The sequence below is a fragment of the Sminthopsis crassicaudata genome, chromosome 4, assembly GCF_048593235.1.
Source record: "Sminthopsis crassicaudata isolate SCR6 chromosome 4, ASM4859323v1, whole genome shotgun sequence".
Classification (NCBI taxonomy): domain Eukaryota; kingdom Metazoa; phylum Chordata; class Mammalia; order Dasyuromorphia; family Dasyuridae; genus Sminthopsis; species Sminthopsis crassicaudata.
The window spans coordinates 443473361-443488492 of NC_133620.1; the positions used below are offsets into that span (position 1 = coordinate 443473361).

At 38.9% G+C, this 15132-nt stretch overlaps 1 protein-coding gene across 1 annotated transcript; it reads right to left on the reverse strand.

Moving 5' to 3' along the window:
* Positions 1-848: 848 nt before the first annotated feature.
* Positions 849-15127, reverse strand: S100A10 (S100 calcium binding protein A10). The gene is made up of 3 exons (XM_074263487.1): positions 15000-15127; positions 4992-5144; positions 849-1277 (listed from the first exon to the last, which is right to left on the reverse strand). The coding sequence occupies exons 2-3, from the start codon at positions 5121-5123 to the stop codon at positions 1116-1118; spliced, it is 294 nt and encodes a 97-aa protein (XP_074119588.1). The 5' UTR covers positions 5124-5144; positions 15000-15127; the 3' UTR covers positions 849-1115.
* Between the last annotated feature and the right edge of the window lie 5 nt (positions 15128-15132).

Genomic DNA, 15132 nt, shown 5'->3' on the forward strand with positions numbered 1-15132 from the left:
ACTGAGATAAGCAGGGTCTTGTAGCTAGTGTTTGGAGCCATGAAGATGAGTCTTCCTGATTCCAAGCTCATTGCTCAATCCCTGTGCCACCTAGTTGCCTTATATAATCATAGAGAAGTTATTTAATCTCTTGGAGTCTCAGCTTCCTCTTCTGTAAAATGGGCATGTTTCAAATGGTTGTTTAAAATCGAATTAGATAGCATAGAGGCAGATATATGACATAGTGAATGTAGTGTGGGACTTATAGTCAGGAAAACCTGTGTTTATATCCTGCCCTATTCTTACCTGCTATATGAAATTGGTTGAGGCAATTAATATTCACTCAACTTCAGTTTCTCAAAATATATGATGGGGATCTTACTAGAATCTAGCTCACAGGTTATGAAGATCAAATGAATGCTTCATAAACCTAAAGTGTTATGTAAAAGTTATTATATGTACAAATTTTGAGACACTGTGTATATTTTCAATGGATCTTATTTGCTATGAAAATGTCTATCAGGGATGCTATCAGGCAGGACTGAAAGGCGAGTTTTTCAAGGTTTTTTCCCTCCATCTAACCAGGGAAGGCTATATTCATGAGCCAAACATTTGGGACCCACTTGTGTGAGATGTTCCCTATTCTTTTGATTGGTATGGACATAGCTGTATGATCTATTCTGTTGCTGAGCAACCAGGCAGAACTTAGAAAAATGACTCTCTTTCAGTAGACAATAGTGATAGAGCATCACTACAGTCATCTGACCAGGGATGGATGGGAAGTGTGCCAAGTGCAAGATGTCACTCTTAGCTCTATGTGATAAGTAAGGCAGCAAAAAAACATTTTTGAAGAAACAAGCCAACCCAGATTAGACATTAAAAAAAGGATGCTCTTTTTATTTTGGGGTAGAGGGTGCATATAATACAAAAAAAATCAAAAGCTTATCTGACATATATTTGTTTTTACTTTCCCTAGCTGTCAAATTGTAAGCCTGGAATTCATTTGTACATTCTAAGGTTCTGGGTCTGCTCATGCAACTTTCTTATCCTAGGGGTAGCTATATGGGAATATCTCAAAAGTGACCATTCAAGATACTGCAAAGGATCAGGTTTGGGAAGAATTCCTTAGCTTGGGTTCATTTTTTCCCCTTCTGCTTCATATGTACAACAAAATAGTCATTGCATGCGATGGTCAGCCCGGCAATTAATGAAAAGAAGCTCTGAAATCCCACTTTTCCATCTCGGCACTGGTCCAGGTCTTTCATAATCTTGTCTACAGCTAAAGGATCTTTCTGGTTCTGAAAAAAATATCACAAGAAACAAAAGCATATGAATCAATTATTGGGCTGAGAGACTTGCGTAATAGCTCTGTATAGCTAGCCATTAAAGAGAAAGTACCTACATTTTTGGATTCTGATTTTTCAGAGAACCTATAACAATTGACTAGTTTATAGAGGGAAATATTAGAAAAAGTGGAGTGGAAAGAGGGTTAGAAAAATAACTTTATAAAGCTAGAAGAATTGTAATCAATATAATGGTCATTCATGATGTCAGAGGATTCCTGATAAAACATGCTACCCATTATAGGGAGATTTTAGATTTAGAGCACAGAATGAGACATATTTATTTTCATGTATAGCCCCAGGATGAATTTATTTTGTATAGCTGCATATTTTTAACCAATTCTTTTAAAATTAAATTTATTTATTATTTTATTTAAATAAATCATAAATTTATTAATTTAAATAAATTATAAACACAATTTTTAACATTGTTTTAAAAATTTTGGGTTCCAAATCATCTCCCTCCCTTTCCCCTCCTCACCCCTTTGAGAAGGCAAGCAATTTGATACAGATTATATATGCACACACATATTACAATACATTTATTTTTCTCTTCTCCCTTTAACAGACTGTGGCTATAATATTCTTTTTTTTTAAATAAATTTTTATATCTTTTATTTTTTTATATTAAAAAAAGAGAAAAGAGTGTTCTATTTGAAGTTAGAGAATTTGGGGACCTTAATTTCCTCTTCTGTAAAAGGTGAGGGCAGGACTGGATGACCTCTGGCAGAAGTTAGAAACGAGGTTCTATGCTTTTCCTGATTTTGTACTGATTTGTTTTACTTTTTTCTTGTAGCTTGCTCTCACTTAAAAGCTAAATTAATAATAATAAATTAAGCTAAAAATTAAATTTGGGCATTCTCATAGAGTTGTCTGCCTCCATCATACTGAGAAGCTGATTACTTTTGGGGAGAGGTTTCTGCAAGTTCTGGCTCAATTTTCTTGCTGTGGGCAAAGACTGGTGGGTGGGATTGAGATGATGTAAGAAACCAACTTGAAAAAACAAGAGAGTGTATTGTAATAAAGGAACGGGAAGGTGTAGAATTGGAAGCATGACTTCACACCACTCACATACCCCTTCTGAAACCCTCTCTTCTTTATGGACCTATCAGCCTTTAGTAGTAAATATCTGTGCCTCAGATCTTTCTGTCTTGTGCAACTTCCATGTTAGAAGCCAATCTACTTTTCAGAATCTAGGATATAGAGAAGCCAGAGGGTCATTGGCTAGCTGTCTGTCATGGGCTGGCTTATGAAAAGCCAGGATGGGCTAATTTGGCTTGAGGAAAAGAGCAAATTAATATTCCAATATCCAGAAGGATGAAATACCCTGGAGAAAATTCCTGCCTTTCTCTTTCATCACTCTCTAGACTATACACAAAGGGCAAAACAGATCTCTGGGAATCTGAGTCTAGACTTGAACCTGCCTGGTAGGGATTTGCTTTGGTTTTTAGAAGCAGGATAAAGACAGTTCCAATTTATAATGCATTCTAGGATTTACAAATCACTACCTCGACATTATTTTATTTGATCCTCATAACTATCCTGTGAGATCATTGTTATGATTGTCCCCATTTTACAGATCCTGAAACCCAGGCTCAGAGAGGTCAAGTAATTTGCTTAGTATCACTCAGCTGAAAAGTGGCCGAGGGAGGAGTTGAAGTTCTTCTAAAGCTCCTCCAAGTCTAGCATCTATCTGTCTACTATGCCAGATTGGAAGGGAATTTGGCCATTTCTGGCCAGAGACCAATTCAAGTTTGTAAACTTGAAGACAAAGATAATTTCAGTTTTAAATTTGTTTTTATTTCCAGTGCCTTAGAGGCAACCCTGGTTGTATTGTTGCTTACATTATTGTATGCTATTGATTGTATGATTATTATGACAGGTATCTCCAAGTGGATGAAAATGAACAGTGGAATAATGAAAACAAATCAATCCACTATTAAAAGATTTATTTAGCACCTACTATGTACCCAGTGCTGTGCCTAGCTCCAGAAATAGGATAAACAAAGGAATTAGGGCTTGTGATTTCAATGATACTGGTAACTATTAAATAAGGAAATTCTTCTGCCTGTGCCAGTTTGCACTTTACAAATTACTTTCTTAAAAAGACACCTAGAACATCGAATGATCAAGTCAAAAAATCCAGAGTAATACAGCTCATATGTCTCAGAGCTCAAACCTAGGATTTCCTAATGGTCCTAAGATCATTCAGTGCTCTGGGTGCCTTTTTAAGACCAGTGGATTGATTTATTTTAATTATTCTACTGCTCATTTTTATCCACTTGGGGATACAATAAAATTGGTAATTTGGTCATCTCTGAGATCAGTCAGAATATTGTTATAAACAAAATGCCAGTCATAATGCACCACTATGTTACTCTGTGCCTATAAAAGAGGAGTCATCTGCTTTACTAATGCACCATTTCCTAAGGACAAATGGTAAGAGGCAGCCAGGAGCCTTTTAACTTTTTATCTTTTCATCTTTTAGAAGCTATTAAATTATTCAACATCAAGCACAGTAATTATATTTTCCAGTGATCATGTGTGTTCTCAAGAAGGAAAGGCCCACTTTAAGGTTTAATGCTTCACTATGCCCATTTCTATCTGCTGATGGGTCATTTCCTGAAATAGGTTGATCCAATCAATATCTGAAGGATGGATGCTTCCACCCAAATAGATGCCCCAGGATAGGTCTGACTGGGTAAAGAGAAACAATGTAGTGGAAATGTCTATGGAAAATGGAAGACTTTTTTAGCTGAAAATGCAATGAGAATGGAGAGTCATAATTTAGGATAATGGAGTTTTAGAGCTGAAAGAGACCTCCTGTCCATATCTTAACCATATGAAGCTTGGTTTTCACTAAGGACATGTTCAGCATCATTACAGAGTAGATCTGGGGAAAGAAGAACGATCTTATCTCCTTTAAAGGGGACAATTTAAGCCAGAACAGTCTGAGGGACAGTGAACTGGCCCCCTATTTAAAAAGTTTGAGGACCACTGATTTAAGCTATGGTATATGGTTAGGATGTAGGGACCACAACACTAATGTTGAGAAATTGGATGAATCAATTCACTCGTTTACTGTCTTCTCTCAATATACTATCCCTTTGGTGACTCCATTCTTCTGAATACTATTTGTTTCAACTCTTCTTATGTCATTAATTGAAATGTATATTATGTTATGGTTATTAGTGGAAAGAATGTTAGATATGGTATCAGAAAAAACTTGGGTTCTAATTCTGTTTCAAGCACTCGCTAGTTGTGTGAACTTAGGCAAATCACTTATTCACTCTGAACCTCGATGTTTTTTATCTGTAAAATAGGTATCATAATAATTTTACCTACCTCATAAGCTGCTTGTGAGATTCAAAGCAGGTCACATATGTAAAACATTTGGCAACCCTCAAAGTATTATATAAACCTAGCTATTATAGTTATTATCAGAGTATAAGCCCTTTGAAGATGGGAATCCTGTCTTCATCTTGGCACAGGCTTCTCTCCACACCCCTCTGTATACAACAGGAACTCATTAAGTAATTGTTGAATTTATGGAAATGCCTGTTTCATAGTCACCACTAGAAGGAAGTGATAGAATAGGAAAAGAAGAAGAAAACGAGAGTCTAGAAGCCAAGTTATTCCCTTCCATCCTTTAAAAGGTTTGATATTTACTTCCAAAAATCCAGGGAATTCTTTTTCCATGAGAACTCTCAGATCTTCTTTTGTTAGGTAGCCTTTGTCTCCAGCAAACTTATGAAATGTAAACATCATGGTTTCCATGGCATGTTCCATTTGAGATGGCATCTTGGTGGTGTCTTCTGAAACCTGTTCAAAGATTCCCCAAACACAAGTTTAAGCTCAACAGATGTGAGACTATAACCTAGATATTGTCTTTCTTAGGACAGATGTTTCTATGGCATCAACTTATGGCTCTAACCAAGTCAAACATAAGCATTGTGTTTTTACAGCTTTGAATGGGTTGCCATTATTTCCCCTCCCATCCTAGAGCTAATTCAGCTGAACCCAACTATAATTATTAGGAAAAGCAGGATCAGTGTTCTCCTTAGTGTTCTTGTATCTTCTTCTATTTCCTTCCTCCCATGCCCTACTCTCTTAGATTTTTACTTGACAAAACAATATATTGAAAGGAAAGATATTTTACTATTTTTTGGGTGTCGGTTAATCAAGCTTTTATCTGTTTCCAAATACCCCAAGCCCACATAGCCATGTTCAGTCAACAGATAGAAAATATCAACAGATATGAAACAGATGTGAATATCAACTCTTTAAGTTTGTCTTTGTAATCTAGTTATATCTAACTGCAGAAGGGAAAATACTTGCCTATAATTGACTATAGTTTGCTGAAATCCTTAGGCACTTATTTATATGGTACCTGTAACTTGCTACTGCAGTAAATTTCCATATTCTATAATGAAATAAAATGCCTTAACCAATAAAAGATAGCTGCAGCTGTGGTGCTTAGGTTGTATGGAGGTTTATGGTAGCCATGTACTTTAATATATTGTGGAATGAGACCAGTTTTGCTCTGTTTTTTTTTGCTGACCAGAATTCGTAAGGGAGAAACCAATTTTGGGTAGCACTAGAAAAATAACTTCTCGAATATTTTGGTCTGTGCACATTTTATATGGTAGCTATGAGTAGGATAATATTAAAAAATATTTAATGTTTCATTAAATATTAAACATTAAAATTAGGAACTATGAAGAATTGGAATAAAGGATAGCACCAAAGAAAGGAATGGTGAAAAAAGATGAATTGACCTATGCTGAGAATGGGAGGTTGGAAGGCTCCTGATTTTTTTGGGTGGGTCATCTATGGTGAATTTGAGTAGGGGGCCATACACATAAATCACAAAGTTGGGCAGGAATGGATAGATTGTAATTTACATTAGTGGAGGGAACATCCTCATTGATGAAATTACAGATCCATTGAAGTATTTTACTCTTTAATATATATTGTTTCCCCTGTAGAATGCAAGTATTTTACTATTTTAGTATATATTGTTTCCCCCATAGAATGTAAGTTCCTTGAGGTCAGGGACTATTTTGTTTTTAGATTCCTAGTACTTGTATAATGCTTGACACATAATAGCTACTGAATAAATGCTTCCTGGATGAGCTGAATTGGTTTGAGATGAACATGTTTCTAGGAATGGTAACAGTTAAAATGTTTTGTTGAAATGACTTAACTAGTTGAGAGTGGGGAGAAGTCTCAGAAATTCAGAAAAGTGTGCTTTGGCAGAAACAAAAGGAGACCTTGCCCAAAGCCTCCTTGTCAAATTAATCACTAAAGATTGAGCAGATGGAAGGTTTTGAGGAAAGATGTTCAAAGGACCACTTAAAAACCAAAAAAAAAAAGTTGTGGTTTTTGTTTGGCAGTAACTAGCTGATGCACATTCAGCACTGATGGATCTCTTTTAGATCCTTCTTTACTGCACTCAAGGAGAAACTGGTGAACAAGATGATTGACTCAACTTAAGAACAGTCAATCCCTCTCTCCATTTTATGCTCAGAGGGATGCAGAAGCCAATGCGTCATGTCCTGTTTTTTGAACTAGGAAGACTAATTAGAAAGATACTTCACTTGAAGAGAATAGCAAGAATTATAGGGGGATGAAATATTCTGGAGATTCCCCCTCCCTTCACTTCAAAAATAGACAAAAGTACAATATAAAGCTAGACCATCTGAGTCGGCATTTGAGAGAGCCTCGAAGGGGTCTTAGAGGCAGGAAGGTGGTACAAAAGATGCAGTATTGGGGTGAGACAGGAACAAATCTTCCTGAATTCAATTCTGGTTACACATTTACTAGTTATATGACCCTGGGCAAGTCACTTAACCTGGTTTGCCTCGATTTTTTTTATCTGCAAAATGAATTGGAGAAGGAAATGGCAAATCACTCTAGCATATTTTCCAAGAATATCTTAAGGTCTCCAAGAATCAGAAAGAATGAAATGACTGGACCACAGAAAGATTCTGCTTTGAATGACAGTGGTTCTGTCTTTGGTAAAGTTTTAAGACAGCATTTGACCATCTGTCTTTTCTAAAACAATTAAAATGAGAACGAGTGGCCTATCAGAGGAGGTCCTATTACGCCACTTTAAATCGAAAATAGCTTAAATGAAATAGGGAATACACAGATTAAAAAAAAAAAAAGCCAAACATAACTCTTTATTCCAAAGTCCTTAGGCAACCCCTGAAACCAGATCTTCTGTGTCTCATCCCTTTCTATTTCTAAAGACTCCTAATTTCAGTCCACAGTACAATTCTTCTAGTTCTACTTTATCATAGGTAAAGATAGAATATTTCCAGTAGGTTTTATTTTTTTAAAACAAACTTTAGGAAAGTTCTTGAGGGTGAAAGTATGGTCATCTCTGAGTTGTGTTCTATTTTGTGTTCCAAAAATACTGCTAAAATTGAAGAGCTTCCAGAGGAGGGTGGGCAGGGGTTTTGAGATTGTGCCATATATGACTTGGCAAAAATAAATGGTATAGGAAAAAGAGCACTGACTCTAGAGTCAGAGGACTTGGCAAAACTGACATTTCATCTCTGCTGTTTCAGCAAGATCATGAATCCTGCATCATAAAGATGAATTCAATGTTGCCAGTCATTTATTTATTTAAAGTACCACAAAACATTTTCTTTGGAATTTTTTTTTCCTCCATAAAACAGAATGTAAATTAACCCAGTCTGAATTTTCTTCAGGTGCAGAATTCTGTAAACTTTGCATCCAGAGGATTACGTTTTAACTATGGCATATTATTGTTATGGGTAACCTTAGACATGTCACTTTGGGCCTCATTTTCCCAATCTGTAAAAAGAGAACATTAGAGAAAATGACCTCAAGGTCCTTTTGATCTCTAAACCCACGATTCTATAAACTGGGATTGTTTAGCCTGGAGAACAGAAAATCTACACCATTAACTATCTCCAAGAGTTCCAAAGGCTATTAGATGAAAGAAGACTGAATTTGTTCCATTTGGTCTCAGAAGTTACAATCGAGAACAAACAACAGAAATTGCAAGGAAACAAATTTAGATCTGATATTACTGAAGAAAAATAACTTTCTACCAATCAGAGCAGTCCAAATTGCCTTCTGAGGTGGTGAGCTTTTTTTATTGGAGGTCTTCAGGCAGGGATTGGATGGCAACTTATCAGTTATGTTGTAGAAAGGATTTATTAATGGTGTTGTGGTCTTTGAAATGAAGTGACTCTATGAATGTCTTCTCTAAGAGAGGAAAGATCAGATATTCTTAAAGATTCTGTCTGGAGTCTGGCCCTTCATGAATACTCTTGTCTCTCCTTATCATGGATTTATGGTGCCAGGGATCATTGAATTTAACTTCCTCATTCCAAAGATGAGGGAACTGATTTCTAGGAGAGAAGTGACTCATCCAAGACAACATGGTAGATTCATAATTGGAACTCTTAAGACTATGAACTCCTCGATTACAGGAAATGTTTTGCCTTTCATTGTATCTGAAGCATTTAACACAGTGCTTGGCACATAACAGGCACTTAATTAAGTTGACTGATTGACACCAGACCATAGCATCATGCCTATAGTAGCATAGATTTAGAGTTAGGAGGGATTTTAAGGGAAATTGAGGAATAGAGAAGTGAAAGTGACTCGGTTACACTGCCAGTAAACCTCTGAAGTGTAATTTGCCCATTTTCCTTCCTAGCAGCTTTTTAATTCAGCAAATGCATTCAGAATTTAGCAATTTACAGATTGCTTCCCCTTCCCCCTCACAAATGAAAAAGCAGAAAAGTGAGATTTATGGTGATGAAATGGGAAAAAAAAAACTCTTGGGGGAAAAAAAAGGTCTGCATTTTGAATTCAATCATTAACCATCACTTTAGTGGGAATTGGCTAAAGACTACAGTTGGGGAATTGTATTATGTAGAAGAGGTTGGTCAATTCCAAAACCAATAAAAAAGTGGAGACTTTGTGCCTTAAGCTGCTCTCCTGACTAGTGGATGAATCACCAAAATGTTGTAGTTCTCGCTGGGGGACCCCCTTGCTTCCCTCTCTGGCAGCTGCAAGGTCTGAATCAGCTTGGTTGAAACTTCTCCATTTGGGCGGGGCTCGGGCAAACTGACCCTTTCCAATTTTGCTATGAGTTTGGTGGCAGCACTTCAGAGGAAGTGAGCCTGATATTTCCATTTGCACAACCATCGTCCCAGGCTGAGCTACTCTGGATAGAAGATAGGGTGGGGTTCCTCCATCTTATATAGAAAACTCAAATCCTCCCCCAGAAGCAGATTCTAACGGTAGCTGATAGAGAAAAGTTATAGGAATTGAAAAAGGGTCCTTGGTTAACTTAGAAGTATAGAATTTAAAGGGAGCTCAGAGTCACCCACTCTACCTCCATTTTACAAATTGAGAACTGAGGTCTAAAATGTCCAGTGACTTGTCCAATATCACACACATAGTAGATAGCCGAGCTAGGATTCATGATGAGATTGATTCTTAATTCAGCTCTCTTTCCATTTATCAATTTACTTCTTTATTTCATAGAAGAAAAAACCAAGACCCCAGGGAGATTCAGTGAGACAGTAGAACTAAAATTTGAATGCAGAGGTTCTGGTTCTAAATCTAATAGTACCTATTAAGCTGTTACAATAGGATCCAAAGGGAAGGGAAAAGTATAAGCCACTTAGTTAAGATTGGGAAACAAAGAAAAACACTAGATGGAGCTTAAGGTAAAGTAACTGTCAGAACCAGATGTAATATAAGGGAGGGGCCCAGAAAGGAAGGGCCCCAGGATGGTGGGCAGAGAAAATGAATTCCAGAAATGAAGGAAAATATGAATCCTGAAAAACAGGTCTGATCAGACCCTCAAAATTATTTTTTTCTCCTTTTAATTTTGTTTTTCCATTCTCTTTAAATTTTCTCTCACTTCTTTCTCCTTTAGAATTTTAAAAAACCTTTATAGGAATCTATATACAATCGACTTCTTTGTCTTATAAATAGCATTAGGTACCAATGAGTGTGAATAAGGACATTACCCCCAGGAAGTGGTCACATTCAAAGTCACAGAGCATATTTCCACTGGGCTGGAAACAAGACCATATTTTACATATTTATAATTTCAAATACTGACAATGTCAATAACTGAGAACACTTCAGAGGATTCATTATTTGTACTAAGTGGGACCTTAGTATATCTTTACTGTCCATTCTGGATTTGTTTAATGTTCCTCTGTTGTTATTGCCAGTATGTTCTGTATTTGCCATAGAGTTGGATCTGGAAGAGGTCTAACCTCCTCTTCTTAATGCTGATGAAGATGAGGCCATGGAGAAGAAAAGTGATTTGAACAGTCATATCACTAAAAACCAGGATAGTAACCCAGATTCTCTGATATCATTTATTGTAAGGGCTCAGCACTGAGTATTTTTCTTTTTAGATTAGCAATATTACATTTAACTAATGCTTTCTATTCATATGAAATGGAAGGGCACTTACTTCTTGGAAACAAATGGGAATTCAAAGGACTGGGGGCTTCTTTTGGAAGATACTTCTGAAGAACCTCCTGAAACTGATCTAGAGACTATGCTCCAGCTCAAAACAAAAACAAAAATACAAAAACAAACAAACAACCCCCCCCCCCAAAAAAAACCCTTTAGACCCTTGTTCTGGATCTAATTTTAAATCGAAGTCATCTGAACTTCACAATTTTTCATCTCATATATTTCAACTGTCCCTCTTTCCCTATAGCCCACCCAGCCCTGCCTGAAGTTGGCAGCATTTCAGTGAGAACTTTCAGCAAAAACAAAGAGCCATTTAAAATATTTGAGGGTTTTTTTTTTTTTTTTGCTTTTGCCTTTGGGAAATCATAAAGTAATGGTTCCAGAGCAGAAACTAGAAGGAATTCTTGACTTTTGGTCTTTAATAAGGAGGCCTATTAAGGGTTCAGAAGAATTGAATGGATGTAAGTACAATCTTTTTACCTACTGCACCCAATCAGGCTGTAGAAGCCTTGAGCAACAAAGATCCTGGATGAAATACTGAAATTGAAATTCCAATAAGAGGAATTAATTCTGATGCTTTTTTGAGCTAAATCAAAAACATCAGTTATTCATCAGCATGTGTACTTCCCTAAATGTATTTACATTATGCTATTCAATTCTTTGGGGGCTAGCAGGTGGGAGCTACTTAGCAAAGGGATGTTAAGTTCTGGGAAATCTTTGTTAAAGGGGAGGCATGGACCATGGTATACATTATTGAATACTCTGGCATTTCACTGAGCTCAAAATGCTAACATATGCAGAACAGCATGGAAACAATGGGACTGTTCACTCAGGATCCAAGTTCACTCTAAGTGGCTAAACACTAACAGAGCTGCCTTTTTTTTTTTTTTTTTTTTTTTTTTTTTTTAAAGCTGAGTAAGGACACACCCAATCTCAACCCCACCCAACTCAGGGTCTGGGAGACCATACAAGACAGTTGGCTGGAAGCTGCCTCATTAATTGAAACTTCCTGCAAAAAGTATCACCTAATAGGATTTCTCTTGCCCAAATAAATATATAAGCTCATATCAGCTGGCTATCAGGAACGCTCAGACTTTTCCCAAAGACTTCTCTACACTGCAGATTTATGTAGTAAGAAACTGGCCTCTTGCAAAATGAGAGGTCTCTATTTCTTGCAAGAGGATGAAAACTGGATAGCATTCAAGAAGGGGTGGGGCTGAGGAAGAAATCTGAAATGAATTATGAACTCAATTCCTCTCCCCCACCCATAGTATCTTTCGAAATTTGCTGAAACACATTGGAGGCAAAGATCAGGCTATTATTGTTTCTATGGGCCTGGAATCACCCCAAGCTCAGGATATGAAGCCTAACCCTTAATGACAGAAATTCAAGCTGAAGAGAAAACAAAAACAAAAACAAACAAACAAAAACAAAAAAAAACAAAAACAAAAAAAAACTGCAGCAACCACTACCTCTCTTTAATAACCAGAAAAAATACCTGCCAGTCTATCTTTCAGACAGTTATAATATATATTTATCTTCTTCTGGTTCCCTGAACTTATTTTGTATTTCCACACCCACAAGCCCTTTGCTCTTGGAATGCTCTCTACTTATCATTGCCTGCTAAGATCCTAACAAGACCAATCTCCTATTCTTCCTCTTCAGGAAGCCTTCTTTCTCTTGTTCTTGATTAGAAGTCATCTCTCTGTCCTCTGGACCTTCATAGATCTTTATTTCTCTCTTACATTCAAGTTTTTTAATAGTATCCTAGCTTTTAATGTTAGAAGAGACCTTATGACTTATCTGGTCAAACAATTGCTTTCCAGAGAAGTAGGGATGTTTCTAAAGGGATACAAGGCAGGACTTGGAGTGACACACCAAATCAATAATCTTTCCACCATACCCTTGACATTCATTTTTGTATCAGTATCTCCCTTTAAACCTGGGGTTCATGAACAAAATTTTTAAAAATCGAATAACTATATTAAAATAGCATTTGTTTCCTTTGCAATTCCATGTATTAAAAAGCATTATTGAGAAAAGGAGATCCAAAGACTTTACCTAATTGGGAAAGGGGTCCATGATACAAAGTAGATTAGGAACCCCTACACTCCATACAAATGAGGATAGGAACTGTATTCTCCCCCCATTAAGCAGTCTCTAGTCACTTACTCTATCCATATCAAATGAATGAAAATCTAGCAGCCCTAACATATCTCTATCAGTTTTATAAATAGTCTCAGCTACAAAATCCTCACTCACAGAATCCAATACTCTTTCAAATCAGGGTTCAAATTTGGCATTGACAGACTTCCCCCTTGGGGAATGCCCTCAAAAAAACAGCAATTTCCCTTTTCCTGTAGGGATAGTTCTGCCCTAACAGAGAAACCTGTGGGTATCCAGGGCCACACCCACACAATCTTGGCAGCTGAGTCACACTCAGCCTTCCACCACTAGGTGAATCCGGGAACAGAACATGCTTCCCATATGCCCCTGGAAGCCATTAGGCCCAGAGAGAAGAATATAGGTGATGGGTGCCATCCATTCCAAAGCACCCCCTTCCCTTCTTTTCTTCCAGATATCTTCTAACAACCCCAAAACAGCCAATTAGTCCTCCTCCCATACTCTCAACTGAGGCAGTTAACTCCCCCCAGCTGCAGAATAAAAGTTTAGATAGTGCAGTAGTAAGGTCTGTAATTATTATTCTCTATTCCTTTAGGTTATCATAGTTAATGATTCCCCAGTGAATCAGTAAAGTTGTGTATCATGACCTTCTTCCCTTGGGCAAAAATAACTCTAGATTTCCGAATTCAGGTAATTTTTCTTTGCCCATCTCTCAAATTTAACTTCCTAATTTGGATAGAGTGAAATTGAAACTTTATGAATTTTTTTTGGAGGAGAGGAAACGTTTTAGTTGTAGCTTCCTCTTACTTTACTACAAAGGCCAACAGTTGTGAGGAGGGTTTTAAGATTGTTTCTGATTCCTAACTATCTCTTTGATCCTCCTTCTCCCAGAACCCTCTCTACTTCTCTCCTTTCTCCTTTTCTTGTCTCCCCTCTTACTACCAAGGCAAACAGCTCTGAGGGTGATTTTAAGATTGTTTCTGATTCCTGCCCCGTCTCTTTGATCCTCCTTTTCCCAGATCCCTCTCATTTTCTCTCCTTCCCCCCCCCTTTTTTTTTGTCTCCCCTCCTCCCTTCTAGAAAAAGACTAGCCAGCCACCTTCTAGTCAAGCGGATAAACAACAGGAAACCCAGCCCAAAGCATCTAGGAGAGAAAAAACGCTTCGGGAGTGTAAATCGAGAGCTGGGAGCCAGCAGCCTTCTGGTGCCCCGGGGAGTGACCTACATTAAATTCGACTAAAAGTCCAAGCTGCCCATCCCGAATTGGTCTACAAAGGTCACGCCCGTCTATTCCGGGGAGGATTTCCTAAGGCCGTCTCACTCGGCGCTTTATTGGGAATAAATGTTGGAGGAACATCTGGCCAGAGTTTGGCCAAGCCAGGCTGAAGGCTGCCTGCCAGAAAGATGGCTCTCAGCGTCCAGAGGATCGGCAGGGTGAGGGCCGAGGGACTGGAGAATGGAAACGGACAAGACAAGAAGAAGCCGAAAGAGAATGGGAGCTGGAAGCGGGGGCCGGGGTGCTGTTACAGAGAAGGAAGGCAGCTTAAGGTGTGTGGGTCGCCTTTGTTCCTCCAAAGTCTCGGGGCACCGCTCCAACCCGGATCCTTGCAGGCATATTCTCAGCATTCCAGCTCCCAGGTGTTCTGACAGCCTCTCTCCCCGTGCCCCACGGTCCTGCCCTGCCTAGCAGCCAGTGTGAGTCCAAGCGCGGGAAGGGGTGCGCCTCGGCTCGCCCTGGGTGTGGTCCCAGTCATTCTGGAACAGCGGTTCCCTAGCGAACGGCTACCCGCAAGTGGCTTCGGGCGCCTCCTGCTCGGGGCCCCCTCCCACCCTGACCCCGTTGGGAAGTGCAGCCCGATCTGGAGAGGCGGGACCCGCGCAGCCTGCTTCCAGGCGGGCGGGAGCTCCAGACTGGAGGAGCAGAGAGCGCGCGCGCGGCCAGCCTGGGGGTCCTCCCTGAGGGGGCCGGAGTTAGCGCGAGCCCCCCTCCACCCGCACTCGGTGGGAAGAAGCGGCAAAGTCGCCCAAATGACCACCGAGAGCTAGAGACAGACGGGAACTCACCTTGCCTAAGCAAGAAGCAGCAGCTGAGCGGAACGGGCAGACTCACTAGGCTGGGAGACCGCGGCCAGCACTATTAGGCTCGGGTTCTCGGGGTGGGTGGGGGAGAGGGTGGAACGCGGGGCTGGGCAGGGGA

What these genes read in the sequence shown, in the direction of transcription:
- S100A10 (XM_074263487.1), bottom strand. Translation starts at nt 5,123, where the DNA reads ATGCCATCTCAAATGGAACATGCCATGGAAACCATGATGTTTACATTT. An exon ending in AATTCCCTGGATTTTTGGAA is followed by an intron (nt 1,278 to 4,991) that starts GTAAATATCAAA and finishes TATTTTTTTCAG; the next exon opens with AACCAGAAAGATCCTTTAGC.